We start from the raw sequence: 25,059 nt of genomic DNA on the forward strand, positions 1-25,059 counted from the left end.
CAAGCCCTGTGTGCGCAAAGCTCAGATTTTACGACTGCGCGGACTCCGCTCTGCGCACCAGTGACTGCTCGGCATGTATTTTTCACATCGTGGGGATTTTTCACGGACATTTTTACGGGAAACTACAACGCGGAAGTGTGCTCGACTATGAAAGCCCGAATGACTGCGGACATTCCTCGCAGAGTCCGCTCCGCTTAAGTATCAGTGTAAGCCAATCAGAGGCAGCAATTGGATTCCGTACACAAGCACAGAGAGAGAGAGAGAGAGAGAGAGAGAGAGAGAGAGAGAGAGAGAGAGGGAGAAAACACACGACTTGTCGACTCTTCCTGGGGGGTGTCGACTTGTGCCACTGACGTCGACACGTCGACAAATCGGCTTTTCTGTTAATGCCCTACTACAAACATGTTGCAAATGATAAGCACACCTAAAAGGAATCACCATTAATGTGTGACGGAAAATAACATTGTGATATTATGAACAAAGGATCGATTTCTCTTCACTTAACACCAATTGACATGTCTGCTTATACCTACAGGCATATATTTCCTCTGGGGGAACAAACTAATTGCTGCTGACTTTAGATTGTTAGCTCAGTATTGTTATGTTTCTTGTCCCACCTGCTCCAGTTGACTTTTTTCCTGTTTCATCTGTCATGTGATGAATAGTGAAACTGACCCCCATCCATTGACGAGATTTTTCTGTCTTCACTTTAAGGGAGTTGACATGCTGTCAATCTTTATACACAGTCCATGGTTCTCACGATAAAAATTCGTATTTGCTGTAAACGTAATTAACTTTGATTCCTGTCTTAAAATATGCTGTGATGGGTGCTTGAATTTGACAGAATTAGGCCTGGAAAGTCCTGGAAAGTTCTTGAATTTGATGTTTAAGAAGGTGTAGGAGTCTTGATAAAAATAGTGGATGTAGCATTGGTTTGGGGATTCCCGTTCTGAAGCCTTGAGTTTTGTGTTTTGGCCGTCGCCAACTTGGTTTTTTGAAGGCAAAAGTGACCATATTTAGGCAAGATGGGGTGGATCTGACTGAGAACCTGAGGACACTATCAGCAGACCTGTCACGCAGAGCAGCCTGCCCTTAGACATGCACAACTTTAAGTCTTAATAAAATGTAAACTAGTGAATTATATAAAAAATCTCCCTGTAAAGTTGTCATGAACAAGGAACTTAGCTGTAGAGACCAAAACCAATTTTTGTACCAGGCTGTAAACATGTTTATTGCTGCTGTAAAGTTGGGCATTCAAACATGAGGGTCTATGGGGATTGACTGGCCTCTAGAGCCAGCCTCAAGTGGCCATTCAAAGAACTGCAGTTTTTGGCACTTCATGTTGGCTGCCCAGGAGGTAACTGCTTGCTCCCATCCAGCTGGAATCCCACAGGAATCCCATGACTCATGGAATTCCTGGAAAAATGTCACCCTCTGCTTGGATGTATGTGCCATCAGCTTTTCATAATTATACATCCATCCATCCATCTTCATCCGCTTATCCGGGGCCGGGTTGCGGGGGCAGCAGGCCAAGCAAAGCACCCCAGACATCACTCTCCTAAGCAACACTTTCCAGCTCCTCCTGGGGGACCCCAAGGCGTTCCCAGGCCAGACGAGATATGTAATCCCTCCAGTGTGTTCTGGGTTTCACCCGGGGCCTCTTACCAGTGGGACGTGCCCGGAACACCTCCGGCAGGAGGCGCCCAGGAGCCATCCTGATCAGATGCCCGAACCACCTCAACTGACCCCTTTCAACGCAAAGGAGCAGTGGCTCTACTCCAAGCTCCCTCCAGATGTCCGAGCTTCTCACCCTATCTATAAGGCTGAGCCCAGACACCCCAAGGAAAAAACACTCATTTCCACCACTTGTATCCGCGATCTCATTCTTTTGGTCACTACCCAGAGTTCATGACCATAGGTGAGGGTTGGGATGTAGATGGACCAGTAAATTGAAAGCTTTGCTTTCTGACTCAGCTCCCTCTTCACCACGACGGACTGGAGCAGTGCCCGCATCACTGCAGAAGCCGCACTGACCCGCCGATCCATCTCATGCTCCATTCTACCCTCACTCGTGAACAAGACCCCAAGACACTTGAACTTCCTCGCTTGAGGCAGTAACTCTCCCCCAACCTGGAGGTTTCCTTAATTAGGTGAAATCTGTGAAAAGAACCCAGACAAACGCTAAAATACTGAAATCTATCAATTACAATAACCCAAACTTTTCCAACTTTGGCATTTTTTCTTGCTCATGCTCTTTTTCATAGTCAGAAACTCAAGATATAGATTTTCTGGGCCTTTGTAAAGCCTAAAAAAATCAGAACTTTTAGCTGTTCTGAATGTTTTTAATGGAAAATCCAACCTAGATTCTTTCGTTTGTTTTTTAAAACACAAAATCCTTACCTACTTCACATAAACATGTTTTATTTTGACATATAAAGGTGTTATGTTCACAAATTTGTAGATCAGCATTTATGTCCAGCTGCGTTTTGTCATTATCATAACCTTTCATCATGCAATCTACTTTGTTTTTGACATTTTCTCCCTTAATGGTGTTTTCCTCACCCTGTTAAGAGTGCACTTACACATTCTTTTATGTCTGTGAGTCCTGCACAACTTTGTTTTTATGAATTATGTAATTAATTTGTCTCCACATAAGAGCAGGCCCCAACATCTCAGTACAACAGTGTAAGAACAGATTCCTGACACAAAGTGCCCATTACCCACCGACCAACTACCAGACCATATTAATTACCGCTGCCACCTTGCTCAAACAGCTCTGTCTGGCTAATTCCATAGTGTCCTCCTGGCACAAGTCAATACAACTTCAAGGCTCAGGGCTTCCTAGTAATTGGAACAAACATGGCAGTAGTGATGTTTGCAGCTAAATCTTTGCCACAGGCACTGTTGACTGCTGTTGTATTATCCTCTTTGTCACAGCTCTCAGTGAAGGTACACAGTTCTAGATACACATTCTGGCAAACCTTGTAATCCTGATTATAATAATCCTTTATGAAAATACCTTATTACAACCTGTCTGCGAAAGTTTTGTCAGTCAATTAATTTATCTGATTCATGAATTTGTGCACAAATAAAAATGACACTCCTCAAACAAACTTGATTTGGTGCACATATTGTGGAATATAAACACACACTTATTTACTGTGGGACGTATGGAAATCTTGATGTATTATTTAATTACAGTGCGGCAGAGTTAATACAGTGTGTTTATACCCATATTAACTCTGGGTTATTGTACCAAACAGATGTTTGTTTGAAGCATGGCCCTGGTGTTGATTTTACACATTAAACTGCATATGTTCTCGTTGTCTTGCCTAAAGTATTTTCTGTCCTTTTCTGAGCTTAAGTGAACAGGCTGCTTTGAAGTGGCGGACTCTCCCAGATCCTCTTTGTGCTCAGCAGTGAGCCAGAAGGACTTTTGTTTCCTCAGTGACAACTGGAAGGCAGGTATTGCCTTCTAGCCTACTAACCGCAGGCCTGCTTTGTTTCTCGCTCAGCCAACCATGAACAGTGTGCAGGGTCTACCTCCTTCATCTCCCGAACCACTGAACTCCTCTCTCCATAACATTTTGATGAAGGTGCTCTCAGGAAAAATGCATTTTTGCATTTAGACAGCCAACTTTTTTTCTTTTTTCTTGCACCACCTTGTAAGGACTTTGGACTTTGATTTTAGATTAAAATTTTAATGAACAGCATTGGCTCTTGCCTTGCTGCTTCTTCAGGTTTTTAAGTGGCCGGCTTCACATATTAGCCAGGAAACAATTGGAAATTGGAAAACTGACAGTTTCATCACAGTAATTATACATGTGAACTCACAATTGAAAGACAGATGTGTGGCTGCCAATAATTAACAGGCATGCTCTGATGCAGTTCGTGATTGATGCATTAAAGGCAGCAGAAGCATACTAATAGATCTAAAGCAGTTAGAACAGTCTGTGACCTGTTAGCCTAATGATGTCGCGCTCAATCAGCAGCCATCTGTAAAGTGCTGCCAGAAATCACATCTTATCCAAACACTGTATCTTAATTGTAAGCGTTGCTTTTAAAGTAGAATAAGCAAAATTTGAAAAAGAAAATCAGGAAGGAATATGCAACTTATTTATAACTATTTTGAATTCTCACTCATGAGTGAGGGAAGAATGGAGTGTGAGGTGGATCAGCGGTCTGGCGTGGCATCTACAGTGAGGCTGTTGCTGTGCTGAGCTCTGGGTAGTGACCGAAAGAATGAGATTGCAGAAACAATAACAAAACTTTTGCACACCGGTTTTCAGAAAGGTGCGTCGGAGGAGGAGAACAGCAACCAGACTTGAAGAAAGACTCCCGCACGCTTTCTTCTCACTTGAAACATTTATTTTGCCAACGTTTCGGTCACAGACCTTTGTCAAGGCATCAAAAATTTTGATGCCTTGAAAAAGGTCTGTGACCGAAACGAGAACAGATACAAACAGCCGAAATGAGTTTCCTCCGTGGGAGATAGGTTAAGGAGCTCGGACATCCGGAGGGAGCTCGGAGTAGAGCTGCTGCTCCTTCGCATCGAAAGGGGTCAGTTGAGGTGGTTCGGGCATCTGATCAGGATGTCTCTTGGGTGCCTCCTGTTAGAGGTTTTTCGAGCATGTCCAACTTGTAGGAGGCCCCGGGGCAGACCCAGAACATGCAGGATTGATTATATATCTCATCTGGCCTGGGAACGCCTTGGGGTCCCCCAGGAGGAGCTGGAAAGTGTTGCTGGGAAGAGGGATGTCTGGAATACTTCTTTATTTAGCGGTTGAAAATGGATGGATGGATGGATAGATATTTTGAATTCTGCCAAATAGTGAATTTCAGTTACAATTTATACAAACCTGTGATTATCCTCGTTGTGATGTTGTTAATTTAAAGTGGCTGTAATCATTATGTTTTTTTAATAACGATGCATCACATGACAAATCTATGTGAAAATGCGACAGTTTGAAAAAAGGTCACTGGAATTGTTGAGAATTGTTGAGAATTATCAGCTGAATCTGCAGCTCCCGTCGGCTTTATGGAACTTTATAGCGAATTTTAGCTCATTGTTTTAGCATCTCAGCAACGACTATACTGTTTGGGGTTACTTATACTGCTGTCACGGTGATGGGTGGATTATGAGACAATCGGCCCCTGGGCACAGATATGGAAAGAGCTCCACCACTTCTCCTACATAGGATTAGACACACAGACTGTATGGTGGTTTTGCATCTCTTTGTAGTAGTTATGCATCTTTTTGTGGTCATTTGTGTCTCTTTGTGGTTGTATTGCTTATTTTTGTTGTTATTTTGTGTCTCTTTGCATCTTGCATCCATGTCTCTTCCTGGGTGGTATGTGTTTATTTGACATTTGACATTTTCCAAGTGAAGGCCAGGGGGCCCCCTGACACTTTGGGTCCCTAGGCCTGTGCCCGGTAGGCCTGTTTAATAATCCATCCATGCACATAGTGTCCTTTGTTCCTCTGCCACTAACCTTGCTCAGCAGCAAGCAGCAGACAGACAAAGTTGAAGACTAGCTGGTGAACACAGCAGATAATTTAGCAACAAAGGCACCAGAAATTTCTCTCAGGAGTTGGTAGAGCCCAAAAACAGAGCAAAAAGAGAGGGAATATTAGACTTACATTCACCAGGTGGCCTGAAACATGACTCCAAATGAACTGCTGGATATGTAAATCAGCAACTGTTTGCTAATAAGTTCACCATATTAACCTAAAAGCTGCTCATGTGTAAATGTTGCGCTCACAAATTGTTTCTGCTGCCCCTAAGTGCGAAAAACAATCAGTTATTTCAAGTAGTGCATTACATTTTTACTGTAAAGTAGGAAATTCTAACTTCCTAGTTGGAAATTTTGACTAGAATGCCTCTTGAAGTTGGATTTCCAACTCGGAAAGTTGAAGGCAAAATCCAGTATGGCTGCTCCACGCATTAACGGTTGCGAAAGCTGTAGTAATATACAGTTTATCAGCCCTTCTATCTTGCTTGTGTCTCACGAAAACAGTCTTCCTGTCCAACTTCTACCTGTGGACATGTTGCAACAGTGTTTGCACAAACTACAGTGTAATGCATTGTTATCAGCTGGCATTGCTAACAATGGCTAACCTAGCTTGAACTGGTATTGCTAACATGGTGGTTTTCCAACATGTACTGGAACGTGATCAACTTGGGTGTGACGTCATTCCTAGTTCCGAGCTCCGACTTTGGAGGTACATGAATTGTACAATTGGTTTCAACATTCTGATTACATGGTCTAGATATTTTTGCAGGTATCTGCTTTACATCTCGTGCACAGTGTCCAGGCTAACATATTCAACATAATGCTAAGTAATTCCCTGAGCAACAACCATAGCAACAACTCAGACGTGTTTATCAGCTTTTAGTGTCCCCTGAAAAGTTAATTTTGTAATTTCTGTGCAACTTGCATTTCTGCATTTGGTTGTGTTTCCAATTTTTTGCTGCATATGTGTTGTCAAATTGGTGAGAATTGGTGTGTTTTCCATAAGTTGGAGTGTGTTACGTGACGATCAATTTCATGCCTTATTCCCAACCGTTCCTTGTCACAGCCTCAATCAAAAAGATACACATCAGAAAATCCATCTAAGACAAATATATTAGAAATAGAAAGCATCAAATTTGTCTCAGTGGCTTGCATTTTTGTGTTTCATGCACAACCACAGTATTACAGTGCACCGGATTGTGGAAAAGTCATGCTCCTCTTGTGCTATGATAACAGCAAATTGCTTCGATGTACCAATCCTATCCTGAGGTCAAGGAATGAGGCAAAGGAGGCCTCAAATTTCTTTGCTCCAGACGTGAAGGTTTTGCACTTCCAGACAAATATAGTTGGATGAGATAGGGATAAGAGCCAAGAATAAAATGATTGAAATTTTCAATCTGGAGCTGAACAGCTAGTATGAGCAAAGATGAGATGCAAACCAAGAATCCCTTTGGGGGGAGAAGGATATGGATTATAGGATCCTTCTGCTGGTCCACAGAGACACAGGCAATCACTCAGCTGTTTGATATCCTCTTGTAGCTTGTGCTTGATGCTACTGTGTGCTTTTTACTCACCCTGAAGAATACGTGATGACTATGATCAATGTGTTTTATCTATGACACCTTTTAAGGGGCAGGCCCTTATTTTCTGGGGTTGCAACTCCCCGAGAAGCTTTGTGTTGCATTGCCAGCCCTGCAGCATGTTATAAGAGATTGTATGTGTTTCAGGTTATGGATCCCAGTGGCATAATGAAATAGATTGCTTACTGAATGCAAGAGGAGCTGCCGTTATATATGTGTGTATGTGTGTGTGTGTGTGTGTGTGTGTGCATGGTTACAAGTGATATTTTATATATTCCTCCACATTTAACTGCACTAAATTCATGCATGTCTGAGGTTATCACAATATAAAACAGCTCTTGGCCATAACATACAGTTTTTTTCATACAGATGTGAGGCCATACACATTTTCATTGGGTGGAAGTGGGCACAGATGGCTCTGATGTAATCTCCTCAATCTGCTATTAATCATACTGCACAGAAAGGAGGAAAAAGACTGCAGTAAAGGTCATGGCGAGGTGGATTTTGCACTATTTGTTACATAGGATGGCGTCTCATGATAAGCAACCTATGAGATTATCAAACGCTACAAGTGCGTGTGGGCACAGTAACCTCCCCTTACCATCGATTTTTTACCTTTATTTTTTTTTAACAGGTATACCCTTAACAATTTATAGCAGCATCAAGAGCAGCACCAGACCCAAGGACTATCTTCATTCCAGTTCTTACACATACAATCTCCATCTCAGCAGGTGTGTCCAGGGATTAAACAGAGCTGGAGGCAGCAGGATCATAGCTCCAGTACACACGGTTCAGGTGCAGTTTAGTCCCAACACATCAGCCTCAAGCCGCAGGCGCCTGCTGCAGCGAGCAAAGAGGGCCTTCACTTTTGCACTTCCATTTTGGTCGATGTGCACAAGGAGCCAAATTATTCAAACGAATCATGTTATGGCAGAAAATCTGGGAACTTGTTGACATGCACTGCAGTAACCTGGTTACTCTAAAATCAGACATGCAGCTAGTCAACCCACAAGATGTCTCCACTTTCCTGCATTCACACTGATTTTTACATGAACAGAATTTTTTATGAGAGGTGTTATTACTCAGCTTTGGTTGAAGAGAGGTGTGTGTGTTTTGATGTAGTGTTGAATTTTTTATTAATTTTTTTTTACTTTATTGTATTATTTTATTTGTTATTTTATCATTTTATGTTTTATTTATTTATTTAATTTTTTATTTTATTGTATTTTTATTTTATTTTATTCATTTTTATTTTAAACTATCAAATATCTTTGATAGTTTTTAACATATTTAGTCAACCTCATCCTTTTTTGGCCAAGTTTTAGTTTACAAAAAGTATGGGTATTTTTAGTCTCAGATTATATTGAACATTTTAGTCAGCCTAATTCATCAAAAACAATAAGTTTGACATTTTATTCACAATTTATTTCACATAAGATTTTCTCTTACCATCATGTGGTGAACACACAGATTGGTCTAGTGGTCTGATAGGATAAGTTTAAGGAAGACATCAAATATGGGCACAGATATCACCTTGTTTCTTTATCCCAAGCCCCGTTGTTGTCATTGTTAACTTTAATTTATGTGAGTTACTCTGTGGTCATTGTATGCTGCCGGTGTAATCCTGATACTGCACGTGTAGCACAGGACATGAAACTGCTGCACTGTTGTCTCCTCTTTCTGGACAACAAAAATAAAAAGGTGATTTTAGTAAAGTTCTTTTAAACTACATTTTAATTCCATCTTTTTCGTCAACAATATTGCATGATAAAAATCACAGTTAGTGTTTAATGATGTTGGTGCTGTCCTGCTCTGTGTCATCTTAGTCATGGATAAAACGGTCTTTCACAAACATATTAGGTCATAGTTTTCAATAACAAAATTGAAAGTAATATGATGGTTCAGTTTTATGAGTTTTAGTAGTCACTGTAATTGTATTTATTTATTTATCTATCTATCAGGAACAGTGCTCGTTAATCAACATTAGAATATAAAAGTGCCAAAGTTTGACAGATTTTCATGCAGTTGCTTTGCCAGAATGTTAAAATAGCCTAAACTGCAGAACAGATGAGTCTCAATATTAACTACACTTGTACACATTATATTTATATTTAACATTACAAATACTCATTCAGAGGCAGGGTTCACCCTGCGAGAGGCAGGGTTCACCCTGGACAGGTCACCAGACTATCACAGGGCTGACACATAGAGACAGACAACCATTCACACGCACATTCACACCACATATGGTGCAGTAAAAATGGTTTAAAGTAGAGTTGTTGCGACACCAATATCAGTATCAGAAATGCCTCTGACACTGCCTAAAATGCTGAATTGGATATCTGCGAGTACGCTAGATTATCCACTGCTCTAATACCAAGTAATTTATTAATAAACTGTGTTTCACATTTGTATAAAATGTCAGTTTTCCCAGAAATCAATTCATTTTCTCCACATAAAAACAGTAGCCTACACAGCAGGTGGTTTAAAGTGGTTTAATGCTAGCCATTAGCCAAATGTGAGCAATATTGGCAGTATTTTACACTGGAAAGTCTCGCTGGTAAAAAGGCAACGGCGAAGGCTTTAGTTTCACAGTTCGTAGTATAGGCTACAGCTGCTCCTTTTTTTTCAACGGTATTGAATCAGAGCTTGTTATTGGTAGAAATGCAAGTTAAGGTATCACAATCAATATCAGCAAGGCAACAATGGCATACATACATCTCTAATTTAAAGAATCCAGCAAAGCTAAAAAAAAACATTGAAACCCACAGACCAAGAACTTTTCAACAGAGCAAAGCAAGTGTCTTAAAGTGTTATGATACACCAAGTTTCTCCTGTTAACTCCCAGGAACATCCCCACTCTTGTGTGGCGGTTTTGGTGTGATGCACTTTGACTGAAAAAGGCGTTTCTGACAAAAGAAAAAACAGCTATAAAACACTGAAGGAAATTCACCGAGCATCAAAACACTCCAAATCTAATCTTTTTATTTTCACAATTAGAACCATTAGGCCCAATATGAATGAATCAGAAAGTCTCTAAGAGCTGTAACATATTATTTCCCTCAGATAATTTTGAAAGGGTTTACGTCCTTGAATCCAGGCTCTTCAGAAGATGGTGTCAAGTGCATGTAGCCAAAATCAACAGCTCCAGAAACACTGAAAAAAAAGATAAAACTAGAAAAGCTCTCAGCGAGTGCAGACCACCGCCAAGTAAGTGATATTCCCTCCCCCTCTGCATCAGATGTTGCAGCCTGCGTCACAATTAGGTTATTTGCATCACTATCATTATTAGGTTATATATACCTTCACCATGGAGACACTGTGGTGTATTTATTTCGTTTTTATTTTGTACCAACACAGAATATAATGTGTTTTTGTATTTTTCACTTTTTTTTCTCCAACACACCATTAATTTCAACTTTAGAATTACAACAATATTTAGCAAGTAGAACAAGATGTGCTTTCCGGCCACCAGATGGTGCTATTTTCACCATCTTTAGAAATTGGAATTGCTGCTAAGGGTGTCAGATGACAGACTTTGTTTATTATTTTAACCACTTTGCTTCAACTGATCACCACCAAAATTCTATCATCTGTACAGAAGAAGAAAGGGAGGGAATTAAGGTGTTGCAAGAGGAGTTGAGAAGCAGGCTAGCAGTTCTTAGAAGGGCGGAGCATCTCAGGAAAAAGAGGAGGAAGAAGGAATATGCTAGGACAGGTTTTTTCAGGGATCCTTTTAAGTTTGTTAAAGGATTGTTCAGCCAGGAAAAGGGAGGGCAGCTTAAAGCAGAAAGGTTAGAGGTTGAAGAATATTTGAGAAACACGTATTCAGATTTGGAGAAGAATAGGATAGTAGGTTTCCCACCCGATATCCCTCCATTAGGAGGGATAGAGCATGAGATGGATGTCAGGCCACCTAGGTGGAAGGAAGTTCAGGAGGTGGTCAGGCGTGCAAAGGCTTCTTCGGCCCCAGGGCCTAATGGAGTCCCCTACCGGGTTTATAAAAGTGCGCCTGATACCCTTAAATTTTTGTGGAAACAGCTAAGAATAGTTTGGGAAAAACAAATTATACCAAGAGCATGGCGTAGGGCAGGGGGTGTCCTCATTCCTAAGGAGAAGGAGTCTGTGGACCTTAGCCAGTTCCGGATGATTTCTCTCTTGAATGTGGAGGGGAAGATTTTCTTTAGTGTAGTAGCGCAGAGACTAGCTAGCTACTTAGAAAGGAATAGCTTAATAGATACCATGGTGCAGAAGGCAGGAATACCAGGTTTTTCAGGGTGTTTAGAGCATACTAGCATGATCTGGCACCAGATTCAGGCAGCGAAGATTAACAAAAGGGACCTACATGTAATATTTTTAGATCTTGCAAATGCATTTGGTTCAGTACCGCACAGCCTCATTTGGAGTGCGTTTGACTACTTCAGAGTGCCACAGGTAGTTGTTAACTTAGTGAAAGCATATTTTCAGGATATTAGGTTGTGTCTAAGTACAGCAGGTTTCACAACAGGTTGGCAGAGGCTAGAAATAGGCATCATGGCAGGGTGTACAATTTCTCCATTAGCATTTACTATGGCAATGGAAGTAATCATCAGGGCTTCTAAGTGGGTGGTAGGTGGGGAGAGACGGCAGAATGGGTTACATCTTCCACCAGTTAGGGCTTACATGGATGACATGACACTGGTGACCACAACAATGCCATGTACAAAGAGGCTATTAGAGAAGGTAAATAAGAACCTCAAGTGGGCCAGCATGAAAATCAAGCCTAGTAAATCTAGAAGCATCTCGATATGTAGAGGGAAGTTAAGTGATAGGAAGTTTGTCATAGATGATGAGGACATCCCAACAATTAGGGAAAAGTCAGTAAAGAGCTTAGGTAGGTGGTACAATGTAGAGTTGAATGATAAGGAACAGGTGGTGAAATTTAGAAAAGATGTGGCTGAAGGATTGGATAGAATAGATAAATCAGAACTTCCAGGAAAGTTGAAGTTGTGGTGTTTGCAATTTGGGCTATATCCTAGGTTAATGTGGCCATTGTCAGTTTATGAAATTCCAATATCTGTTGTGGAGAGAATGGAAAGGTCGGTTAGCTCCTACATTAGGAAGTGGTTGGGCGCTCCTAGGTGCCTAAGTAGTGTTGCATTGTATGGAAAAGGGATACTTCAGCTGCCAGTATCTAGTTTAACAGAGGAATTTAAATGTACCAAGGTCAGGACAGAGCTCTTGTTATCTGGGAGTAAGGACGTGGTAGTTAGGAGTGTGGTTCCAAATCCAACCAAGGGGAGGAAGTGGAACCCAAGATCGGCAGTTCAGGAGGCAGAGGCAACTCTTAGACATGCAGAGATTGTAGGTAATGTTCAGTTTGGCCGGGGAGGCCTGGGGCTTGGCTCAGGTAAACCGGTATGGAATACAGCAGGCCTCAAAGATAAAAGAAAGCTGGTTGTAGAACAGATACGCAGACAGGAAGAGATAGTAAGGGGTGCAAAGGTAGTGGCCCAGGCTAAACAGGGACAGTGGTTGAATTGGGAAAGTGTAGAGAAGAGGAAGCTTAGTTGGAGGGACCTGTGGAGTATGGAGGAGAATCGTATTAGATTCCTGGTAGGGGCTACATACGATGTGTTACCAACCCCCCAGAACCTAAAACTGTGGGTAAATGAGGACCCATCATGCCCATTGTGTTCACGTACCGCAACTTTAAAGCATATTTTGTCAGGCTGTAAAGTTAGCTTGTCACAAGGCCGATATACATGGCGACATAATCAGGTGTTGAAATGTTTAGCTGCAGGCATCGAAGGGAAACGAAGACAGGTGAATTCAGAAGGTGTTAAGGATAGGAGTTTAGTAATTCAGTTTGTCCGTGAGGGAGAGAAATACAGAAGGGATAAGTTAGTGAGGAGGCAAGGGTGTGGCCGCCTAGAAGGTGCTTGTGATTGGGAAATGCAAGTAGATTTAGGGGGAAAGCTTGTTGTTCCTCAGGAAATAGTCTGTACCAGGCAGAGGCCTGACTTAGTGTTGTGGTCAGTGAGTCAACAGATAGTTTATTTCATTGAGCTGACAGTTCCTTGGGAAGACTCAGTGGAAGAAGCCTATGAAAGAAAAAAGCTTAGATATGCAGACTTAGGAGCAGAAGCTAAGCAGCGAGGATGGAAGACTAGGATTTGTCCAGTGGAAGTGGGGTGTAGGGGATTCATAGCAAGATCAGCTGTCTCGCTCCTGGGGGAACTCGGAGTGCGGGGACAGAATTTGAGGAAGACAGTGAGGGAAATGTCAGATGAAGCAATTAAATGCAGCCAGTTTATCTATTACAGAAGAAATAATGTCAGCTGGGGGCCAGCAGGGGGAACTACTAAGCAGGGCACATAACTCCTTGAGATCAGGTGGAGAGATCCACTTCCTGTCAGGAGAAATCCAGGAAGAGGAAGTATTTAAGTGTGGGAGTGGCCTATTGGAATCCATTTTGTTTGAGGCCATGCGGCAAGGTGAGTGTGTGTAGTAAAGGTAGTATCAGCATTGCTTCTGCCTGGAGCTCGCATAAACGGAGCCTGGGCTTGGTTAAAGTTGGCAGTGCTGTTTGGGCTGAGATCACTGTCCAGCCTCCTGGAGGTGTCATTGTTGTGAGGGCTCGTCCTGGGGAGGTACACTGTACAGCCTAACCCGGCGGGGGAGTGTGATAGCCTAACAAGGCTATCACACTCCCCCGCCGGGTTAGGCTGGGGGAGTGTGATAGCCTAACAAGGCTTCCTTCCCTGGGTCTACCTCCTCTGTGGTAGTATAGGTAAGGTAAAGGAGGTTGTTCGGTTAGTGTGGGGAGCAGTGAGACCTGGCATTAGGGGAGTGTCTCTGGGACGCCAGAGATCACTGTCTAGCCTCCTGGAGGTGTCGTGGGACTAACTAGACGAAACACCGGTGAAAGGAGGTTCCCACCCGATGACCCCAAAGACATGTTAGTTATCACTGCTCACGGGTCTGTATAGTTAAGCCTTGCCATAATAGCTTATCGTAGGGCTTAGGAGGATTATTCACTGAGTGCTGATCCCTTTTTTTTTTTTTTATTAGAGCACAAACTTCTTGTGTTTATTTGAATCCTTGTCCTATTATCCACCTTTCCTGAAAATTTCATCAAAATCTGTTCATAACTTTATGAGTTATTTGGCAGACAAACAAACAGACAAACAGACCAACGCCGGCGAAAACATAACCTCCTTGGCGGAGGTAATGAAGAGACTCTTCAGATACAAAAAGAATGTATTTATTCCATGTGCAAAAGATGTTTGCTGATGAGTTCATGTGATAAGGGATAAGATTACATACAATGGTCTTTTCACCTTTGTCACTTTTTTGTTGCATTGTGTCACCTTTTGCACATGGAACACATTTATTCTTTTACCATTTGATGTTAAAAGTAAATTTAAAGGAAAATGACATGATGAGTCACATGATGGAGCAAACTCTATCCCAAATGATGCGGAAAAGAAACTTCAATAATGTCTCAAAAGATTGTGTTTTTTTTATTTTGTATAAATCTGCGGGAACAAAAGCGTTTTTATAAACACATTTTGGCAATGTGCATCTGCTCTCCAAATTACCAAAGCACTTTTGTTGTAGACAGATTTTAAATGTTCAGTTTAATATTTCATTTGACGCAGCTGCCAGAAGAACAACAGCAGCCACGGCAGAGACGGAGAGCACAGAGGCCACATAGAAAGAGAAGAAAGAGCCGAATAAGAAAAATAATGGTGATAACAGACTACTAGCTGATAAAAATTTCAAAAAGGACACTGAATGGCAGCTGTATTTTTCCAAAACTAATCACTTGGAGGCATTATGACGTGCAGGAATTTACATCAAAATTACATCTCAAGGACCCAGACATCAGGACTGAATTTGAATTCTGCCATGCACCTTTTCTTTTAAATAAATTAGACACCGTGCTTCCTGCACTTTATTTATTCATACTTTTTATGTCTTTCTGACCTTGTTTTGCTTGAAGAGCACACACCAATTTGTGTGAGCTGCCACACAACCACCCACCGGTCATTTAAGCCACTGATAGTTTTTTATGTTTTATTTCTAATTCTCCGATCCAGATATTTAAATTCAAAGAGGCACTGGGCTGACACCTCTGTGGTCTGCTGCGTCTGACACACACACATACCCACGTACACACACATAGCGCTCAGTAGGTCTTTCAGCAATGAGTGACTTCACCTTGATCTACTAGTTTGATTAAATGATATGCTGGAGATTGAGATGTGAGTGAATTGTGCTCACTCACCGGCTGCCATGGTCAAAGTCATTACAGGTGACAGACTGTATTCAAACTAAAGAGTGAGGAGTCCTTGAGGTGAACTGAAGCCTGTTACCGAGCTATAACAACAATGAACTGCTTCAGAACAAGGATTAATGCCGCATATTGAAACGTTAAAGCACAAATCATAAATTAATAGTTGAGTGTACTGTACTCACACACTGCGGTTTAATAGTTTCATATCAAAGAGAGATGATAAAGTGCTTGATATATGGTTTTTCATAAAGCGTACATGTACTGTGATATGAAGCCTTGCAGCACTGCAGCAGAGACACATGGCTGCTCATGCGCACATGTGCAGGTGAATCATGTTTCACCCCCACATCACAAATCCCACTGTAACCGCAGGGGTGTGCCTACAGATGAATTATACCATCACCATGTGTGAGTTCAGAATATCGATCATTCTTTAGTATTGCTCCACAAGTGCAAACTGATAATGTATTGGACTTTATTCAGTGTCATCTTTGCTTTTCCAACACATCACCTTTGTATTTCTCAGGGGTGAAAGAAGTACTCTATTTCTTAGAAGTACCAATACTGCGATGTAAAAATATTCCATCACAAGCAAATATCCTGCATCAAAAAAATTAAGTTAAATTGAAATAAATTAAAAAAATGTATAAATTAATTAATTAATTAAATATAAATTAAATGTATTAAAAGTAAAAACTCTCTCTGCTCTTTCTGCAGATACTATTGCTTCAGTGTAAGTAGGATTTTACTGTTGCTCAGGAGGCAGAGTGGGTTGTTCACTAATCAAAAGATCGGCGGTTCAGTCCCTGGCTCCTCCATTCCACATGTTGAAGTAACCTTGAGCAAGATACTGAACCCCAAATAGCTCCCGATGGCTGTTCCATCAGTGTGTGAGTGTGTTTAAAAAAAGTAGGTGGCTCTTTGTATGGTAGCCTTGGCCACCAGTGTATGAATGTGTATGTGAATGTGACTCATAGTGTAAAAAGCGCTTTGAGTGGTCGGAGGACTAGAAAAGGGGTTATATCCTTTCCCGAGTCAAATCATGCCGCGTTGATTTGCGTTTCCTTCGTCAGTTTTAACATGCAACATAACGGACTCCCTTCTCCCCCTGAAACAAGCATGTGTCACAGCATTTTTAAAAGTCTCTGTGTGTTCAGCTCCGAGTACTGTTGTAGCTGAATTTCTGTGCTTCGGAGTTTAGTTTCTCTCCTGTGTCCTGATTTTACATATTTGCTCTATTTTAGTGTTTCATGTTCACTCCCAGCTGTATAGGAGTTGTTAAGTTACTGCTGATGAAAACCCAACATTTCCTTATTTTGCTGCTTCACAATAAAAGCCTTTAAATAACAAAATAATGGGGGAATTTACAGTGAAGAATTTAAAGGAAATTAAATGTGTTTGTCACCAAACTAAAGGAACTTTGTAGCTGCTTTGCTTCAATAAAAAGAAGTCTGTTAATACAGCAGGGAGGAAAATAAAAGCAGAAACCGCCACAGTGAGATGTTTATGAAGAGCTGCAGACACCTCTGCAAACAGCTCACCTCCAACGGGTAGTCTTCTTTCACCTGCCCTGCTGAGTGATTTACATAAAAACACTTGCAGCAAAATAGCAAGGGACTTTATCCGCAGATGAGCTCACTGCTTTTAAATGTCATCACTCTGGAGCCACATTCAGCTCTTCAGCCACTCTCCAGTGGATATGGTTATTTTTTTAACATTTAACATTAACGTAAAATGATTCTTACAGTAGCCACCTGTAAAAATGTGTAGCCTATACACCAAATAAAAAAAAATATTTTCGTAATATTTCATAATGACCTGTATCCCAAACACACACCATGTGAAACTGTACGTGGGCAACTGTGCACTTAATGGGTATGGACTAATTATTAATGGTGATAGGCTGTGTTGCCTTCACTATAAGGCTCAAATGTTTTGCACCTGCAGAGTGATGCTGTTTTTTTTGGCAAAAAATGTGTCTTTTAATAGTGAAGATTACTGACTGCTGCCTTAAATCTTACACACTGCTCCCTTAACAATGCATTGTGTGCTTATGATCTTAATGTGGAGAAAAACAAGTACCTACTCCTGTCAAATAAATGTAGTGGAGTAAAACATACTCACTCAAGTAAAGTACGCGTGGCTCAGAATTATACTTAATTATGGTATGTCTGCGTTATGTACCTCTAACTAGCCACCAGTGGTTCTCATGTTGTAACAGGACTGATGGAAATATGAAAACACTTACAAACCTCTCTCTGTGTCTTGTATTTTGTTCACAGCTACACCCTCCGTGTGGTTGGCAACGGGATCAAGGCTCAGAGTGCCAACCCTGAAGTCAAAGTGAAGGGAGCAGATCCTGTAATCAATCAGATCATTGACAAGCTGAAACACATCAATCAGGTGAGCCTCTCTCTTTCTCTCTTCATATTTACTGTATGTACATTATACCATTTCTTCCTTTTTTTTGCAGCTCCCACTCCACTTTAAGTCTATATTTCCATCTCTCATTCAGTCAGACATATGGTAACTGTCTCCTCAGGCAATCTGCTAATCCTCTGTGCGTCTTTGTTGGTTTATGGAACATTAAGTATCTCTCGTTAGCTTTTGGCTCGTTCTTCAAGGTACACAGAAACGACTGCTGAAGCCCTTTACTCTTTACCTTTGAATAATTATATCTACTTTCATATTACCAGTAAGTAAAGGCTAATAGGAAACTATTCTCAAATGCAAAATCTGCAGGCAATGAAAAAAAAAATCAATCATTACACGTTTAGAAACCCATTTGGTCTGGTTTGCGTGTCTTCATATTTACAAAATTCTTTCTCTGCTCTTTGTCGAAATCAATGTAGCTTTTCTATCAGCCAGCCTGCTCCTCTGCAGTTGTTGCTGCTGTGGCTCCTTTCACTGCTGTTTATCTCTCAGGATGATGAGATTAGGGCAGTTTACGGGAGCACTTTCTCTTCTGTACCTTCAATAACAGCTGCTGTAGCAGCCTCCGGGTTGTTGCACTGCAGCAGCAGCTTCACATGTCTGTTGCTTTGGTTTCCCAAGTGGCAGGCTGAAGGCCAGGTCATCTCTCTTGACCTCGCATTGGCACCCCCTCCCTGACTAATTCACACCATCTGTGGGATGTCAGAACACATAAATCTATATCATAACCATTTGAGAGTGCCTGATCTGCCTCGTTGACATTCATTGTGCATATGTCTTCTTCTCTGTGTGTTATCAGTATCTTAAATCTGCTTCTTTATATGTCCTCGTGGTTCTGTGTTTATTTTTACCTGCAGGAGAAAAACTGTTTTATGAACCTGAATACTCAGAGATTGTTTATCTGCTGTGAATGATTTACTGTAACCATGAAACAGATCATGATCGTCAGATCAGCAGAGATTATATCATCATTTATATTCTTGTGAGAGCAAGTACTTCGGTGTAACTTTAAACCCTCTGTTTATTTCACCAAATGTCTTTTGCACATATTCTCCTCTTTTTCTCTGTTGATCTTCGTCTTTGCTAACAACGTCACGGTAATTATGCTGTCATCCTCTCAAGGTCAGCAGAAATGATCGAAGTCATGTCCATTTATCTTATAATATTATCCTTGTGTTAACATGCATGTTAATTTACATAAGAATGTCACCAACATTTTAGTCAACATGATCTCAGAGCGAACAGCAGGCTTTTCCCGACCACTCCAAGACAGCGCCTTATCTGAATGAACAGAAAAAAATCTACGCTGACGGCACGGTGGTGCAGTGGTTAGCATTGTTGCCTCAAAGCAAGAGGATTCCTTGTTCAAGCCCGGGGTGGGAGAACCCTTCTGTGTGGAGTTTGCGTGTTCTCCCCGGGTACTCCAGCTTCCTCCCACAGTCCAAAGACATGCAGGTTAACTGGTGACTCTAAATTGTCCGTAGGTGTGAATGTGAGTGTGAATGGTTGTTTGTCTCTATGTGTCAGCCCTGTGATAGTCTGGTGACCTGTCCAGGGTGTACCCTGCCTCTCGCCCAATGTCATCTGGGATAGGCTCCAGCAACCTCCGACCCCTCACAGGATAAGAAGTTACGGAAAATGAATGAATGATGACAGAGTAAACAGCAGGCTTTTCCCAACCAATATAAGACTTGGGCACAGCGTTTGTTTGTTTTTCACAGTGCCTAAATCGAATGAACAGACAAAAAAAATCTACGCTGACACATTTTGTTGTGGTTTCTGGATACGCTGCTTTTGTCCTCTTGTCTGTTGCTGTGTTGGAGTTTCACTGTGGACGAGGCTCAGGCAGCTCTTCCACACATGCTCACACACTCTTACACAGAAAAGGACAGTAATGTAATGTAATGTAATGTATCATAGTCATTTCTGAAGCAACATATGATCCAACAATAGTAGTTATTGTGACAGGCCTATTGCCACAATGTACATGTGCATAAGGCATCAAGTGCTGGAGGGTGCATGAAAACAGTCATAACCATAATGATGAACTTTTTAAATTCAAGATGAAGCACAACCACAGTAGGCATCATCAGACCATTATAGGCAATGTGACATACAGTGCCCTCCAAAAGTATTGGAACAGTGAGGCCAATTCCTTTATTTTTGTTGTAGACTGAAAATATTTGGGTTTGACATTAAAAGATGAATATGGGACAAGAGATCAACATTTCAGCTTTTATTTCCAGGTATTTACATCTGGATCTGATACACAACTTAGAAGATAGCATTATTTGTAATGGAACACAAAATTTTTAGGTGAGCAAAAGTATTGGAACATATAAACTTAAAATAGATTAAAGTGAATGAGACTTAATATTTAGTTGCAAATCCTTTGCTTTCAATAACTGCATCAAGCCTGTGACCCATTGACATCACCAAACTTTTGCATTCTTCTTTTGTGATGCTTTTCCAGGCTTTCACCGCAGCCTCTTTCAGTTGTTGTTTGTTTTGGGGGGTTACTCCCTTCAGTCTCCTCTTCAGCAGGTAAAATGCATGCTCTATTGGGTTTAAGTCTGGAGACTGACTTGGCCAGTCTAAAACCTTCCACTTCTTGCCCCTGATGAACTCCTTTGTTGTTTTGGCAGTGTGTTTTGGGTCGTTATCTTGCTGCATGATGAAGGATCTCCCAATCAGTTTGGTTGCATCTTTCTTTAAATTAGCAGACAAATGTTTCTGTAGACTTGTGAGTTCATTTTGCTGCTGCCATCATGTGTTACATCATCAATGAAGATGAAAGAGCCTGTCCCAGAAGAAGCCATGCAAGCCCAAGCCATGACATTACCTCCACCGTGTTTCACAGATGAGCTTGTATGTTTGGGATCATGAGCAGATCCTTTCTTTCTCCAAACTTTCACCTTTTCATCACTTTGGAAAAAGTTAACCTTTGTCTCATCAGTCCATAAAACTTTTTCCCAGAATTTTTGAGGCTCATCTCTGTACCTTTTGGCAAATTCCAGCCTGGCCTTCCTATTCTTCTTGCTAATGAGTGGTTTGCATCTTCTGGTGTAGCCTCTGTACTTTGTTCATGAAGTCTTCTGCGAACAGTAGATTGTGATACCTTCACTCCTGCCCTCTGGAGGTTGTTGCTGATGTCACTAACAGTTGTTTTAGGGTCTTTCTTGACAGCTCTCACAATGTTTCTGTCATCAACTGCTGATGTTTTCCTTGGTCTACCTGTTAGATGTCTGTTGCTTAGTACACCAGTGGTTTCTTTCTTCTTCAGGACATTCCAAATGGTTGTACTGGCTATGGCCAATGTTTGTGCAATGGCTCTGATTGATTGTCCATCTTCTCTCAGATTCACAATTGCTTCTTTTTCACCCATAGACAGCTCTCAGTTTTCATGTTGGTTCCACCTCTAAATGCAGTCTGCACAGGCAAAACCTATCGTACCCAATCTGAAACTGAGCTCAGACATTCAGTGCTATTTATTGTTTGAATAATCAATGTAATTGGGAAACACCTGGGCAATAAAACACACCTGTCAGTCACACGTTCCAATACTTTTGCTCTCATGAAAAATGGGTGGGTTCAAACAAAAGGTGCTATCTTCTAAGTTGTGTATCAGATCCAGATGTAAATACCTGGAAATGAAAGCTGAAATGTTGATCTCTTGTCCCATATTCATCTTTTGATGTCAAACCCAAATATTTTCAGTCTACAACAAAAATAAAGGAATTGGCCTCACTGTTCCAATACTTTTGGATGGCACTGTACAATTGCTCAAAATAAATAAAATGAACGGTGCATCAGGTTCATTAAACATAAAAAGCAGATATAATGACCGATCAATAGTCAGCGATTCACTCATTGATCCCTAGAATCATGTATGTCCCCATCTGTTAGGGACTTTAAGATCCAACTTCATTACTGTCATCTTCAAGACATGCAGACTTTGTACAAATTGGTCCTGTAAAACCTACAATAACAGTTTTTTGGCCTCTTGGGGGCAGCAGAAATAAAGTGTGATCATTGACATATGATTATCTTTAAATTAAAATGGTGAACTTGTTAGTTCCTTATTTACACACCTAGCAGTAACAGAGCAACATTACCGCTCATTCTGAGTTGTGTTTTGGCCACGTGGTGGATGTAAGTCCAGTTTTCACTCTTTTAGCTTTTCTTAGTCTCTACCAACTCCTGCGCGAAATATCTGGCTCTTTTGTTGCTGACTGCTCCATTACTTTCACCAGCTAGTTGCTAACTGTGTCTGTCTGCTGTTTGGTGGTTGACAGTTAGGGTGCGTTCAGACCTAGAGTTGTCTTGCTTTGGTCCGAATCAGGGACTAATTTTGTTACAATGTTGCATAATTGCCTAGAGTTGGTTCGTGTTCTCTTCGTGACTGGATAAAATGCCTTACGTGAAAAAGCTGCTCTTGATTGGTCAGAATTTCCATGCGGGAAAAATCCAGGAAGTAAACAAAACGTTGGAGAAGAGTACACTTGCAAGATAAATGTGACACTTTCTAATGTCACAATGGAGGGACAACTACGCAGGTTGATTTTAGCGCTGGTCATCGTGGACTATATTGCTGTCATTGTTCATTTTAGTCAAACCATACAGTTTGAAAACGAGGCGCGGCTCCAACTAGAAACAAATGTTTTGATGCATTGGATGTGCTGAATGTGCATATTAAGGCAGTACAGGAGGAGGTGCACATTAATAATCCTCCAGGACTGTAACATGCTCATGTTTAACCCAAACAATGTGTCATGTGACTGCAGTTGGTTCAGATCGAGGTCGGAACACGTTCTCATCACAAATTAACCGCACCAGAGTTCATTTGGAACCGAACCGAAACCACCTTCAAGAAGATCTTGGTCTGGTTGCGATTGCTGTGTTCACACCTGCCCAAACAAAGCGCACTTAGGGGGCAAACAAACTTGAGTTCGATTGAACTGAACCAAACAGGGCAGGTATGAAAGCACCTTTAGTGAGCAGTGGGTTTTAGGTGCTTTTTTTGCTGATTATAGCTGCCGTCTGTGTCTGGAAATGAGGTTGATAAAGCTGGAAGTGAACCAAAACGGTAAAGTTGCTGAACCGCTCTGCAGAGCTGTGGGATTATTCTCTGTGGTTTCATCAAGAGGAGGGAGCGCCTTCACAGCAGAGGTGACATTTGATTCATTGTTAATGTCAAAATATTGATTAAATACCCTACTGGATGAGTGGACTGCTGTCTCTCCTAGTTTGACTGACAGGTATTTTGATACATGGACTACTATAAGATGACAAGTACATTTAATTTTCTTAATGTTTTCTGACACTGCTAGAGGTTTGTTTACATCGGTAATAATTGTAAACACAACAGGTAAACACTGTCGGTTTGATCAGTTGAATGGTGAAGAATGATACTGATTTGGTGTCTTCTTTCTTTCTGCTGTCTGATCTCTGTTTCTCTCTTGCCTTTGTTTTGAATTTATATTTAAAGCAGAAACTTTTACTTACACTTGCTTTGCCTTGTTTTAAAAGTGAGACATTGTGTGAACTTGTTAGTGCTGTAACAAACAGTGATGAAAAGCAACACTTGGAGAGAACACTTGATATGTGGCTCATTATCAGTTAACTCACCTGAGAGGCAAATATCTGGTGTGTGAAGAAACTAAGTGAAGTAGGTCTGACTCGTGGCAAAGAAACAAGAAGAAGAAAAACCACTCACAGTGTGACATTTTATTTTCAGGTTCACATCGTGTACAAAAATCAGTGTGTTGCTGTACTAACAGTATATCTAAGTAGCTGGTTTTTTTTTGGCTTCAGTTTCGGAATAATATTCTGTTTTCAGCACCTTCACAGTCGTCTTTGTAATGCCTCGAATTTTTGAAGAAATCCCTGGAATAATTCAAAGACAGTGACAGATCAGTTGCAGGATTTCTGTCAACAAGTTGTGACTTTGGAACATTAAAAATTGAGGTGGTTTATTAATATATGAATAAGAAGGAAAGTTTGGTATGAATGGAATAAAATCACACCAGTGACTCCAGCTGTCATCAGAAGGAGATGTTGGCCTTATTTGTTTCTGCAAACCACAAATGTTGCATGTTTCATATGTATGATATCAACGTCCTAAAGCAAGGTAATATATGAGCTGACTTTTTATCAGGAGGTGGAGGGGATGGAGGATGGCGTGTCACCAAGCTGCAGATCACTGTTCAAGACCAACAAAAAACAAATCTGGTTGTGATTTAGTGAGGTATTGCTGTGTTTCTATTTAAGGCGTCAGTCATGGGTGTTTTATAGCGACCCATCTGTGTGTTTTCATTGGCTTTTTAGGCTCCAAACCTGACGACCTGTTGGTGGGCAGATTGCCATGAAATGTTGTTTTTTACACAGACGTTGCTGCTTTTTCCATTGGGATTGTTCCCACAAAACTGCCTTAACTGCCTAAACCTAACCACACATTAAAGGATAACTGAACCCCCACGTAAATTGAACAAAGAGACTGATGTGAAAAGCTGCAATGGAATCACACAGAACATTGTCACTGTATGTCCATTGTCCATTATTCTACTGGATTTTTACTTCTACATCAAATCAAAGCTGTAGGCTCCGCATCAACGTAGAGTCTACTCTGTACCCTACTCCGTAGCCTGATGTGCACCTTCGCAAAAAATGTAACTACATGTTGCGGTGACGCAGACCTCCTGTCTATTTTTGTAAGCTGAAACCATTTTCCTCAGTGGAAACAAAGCTTTTATTTACCTTTATTTCACAGATAAGAAACAATAAATTGCAAAGAAATAAAGCCTCCACAAAAATAGTATTTTGAGTCTTGTGTTTAATTCATCCTTAGGGATTTATACTTTGGGATTTATTCTGGCTTCATATGAGCAGAGGAAATCTCAGCTCATCACTAGGCTGATTTATACAATGTAAAATGCCACAGCCTTGAGCTAATAACATTAGCATGTTACATTTGTTTGAAAAACGTGTTTAGTATAAGACAATTGTATTGTCAGTGAACCTTGTGAGTTCTAATGGAGCCAAATTTTGTACCTTTGTTAAATGTTTCTGTTGTCCCTGGCTTCATATGAGTAGAGGAAAAGTCCGCTAGCTGCTAGGCTATTTTATACAGTGTAAAATACCATAGGCTTGTGCTAATAACTTTAGCATGTTGTATTTGTGGGAAAATGTGTCCAGATAAAGACAAGTGTTTGTCTGTGAATGCTGAGAGTTATAGTGAAGCTGATTTGTGTA

At 41.0% G+C, this 25,059-nt stretch overlaps 1 protein-coding gene across 1 annotated transcript in view; it reads left to right on the forward strand.

Annotated features, from left to right (window-relative positions):
• The window catches only part of gpc5a (glypican 5a), a 224,608-nt gene that overhangs the window by 79,262 nt on the left and 120,287 nt on the right, over positions 1-25,059 (forward strand). Inside the window, exon 7 of the mRNA XM_033630652.2 lies at positions 17,658-17,778. Coding sequence (XP_033486543.2) covers positions 17,658-17,778 — 121 coding nt within the window. The remainder of the gene's footprint in view (positions 1-17,657; positions 17,779-25,059) is intronic.

Source organism: Epinephelus lanceolatus, chromosome 2, assembly GCF_041903045.1.
Source record: "Epinephelus lanceolatus isolate andai-2023 chromosome 2, ASM4190304v1, whole genome shotgun sequence".
In the NCBI taxonomy this organism is placed as follows: Eukaryota; Metazoa; Chordata; class Actinopteri; order Perciformes; family Serranidae; genus Epinephelus; species Epinephelus lanceolatus.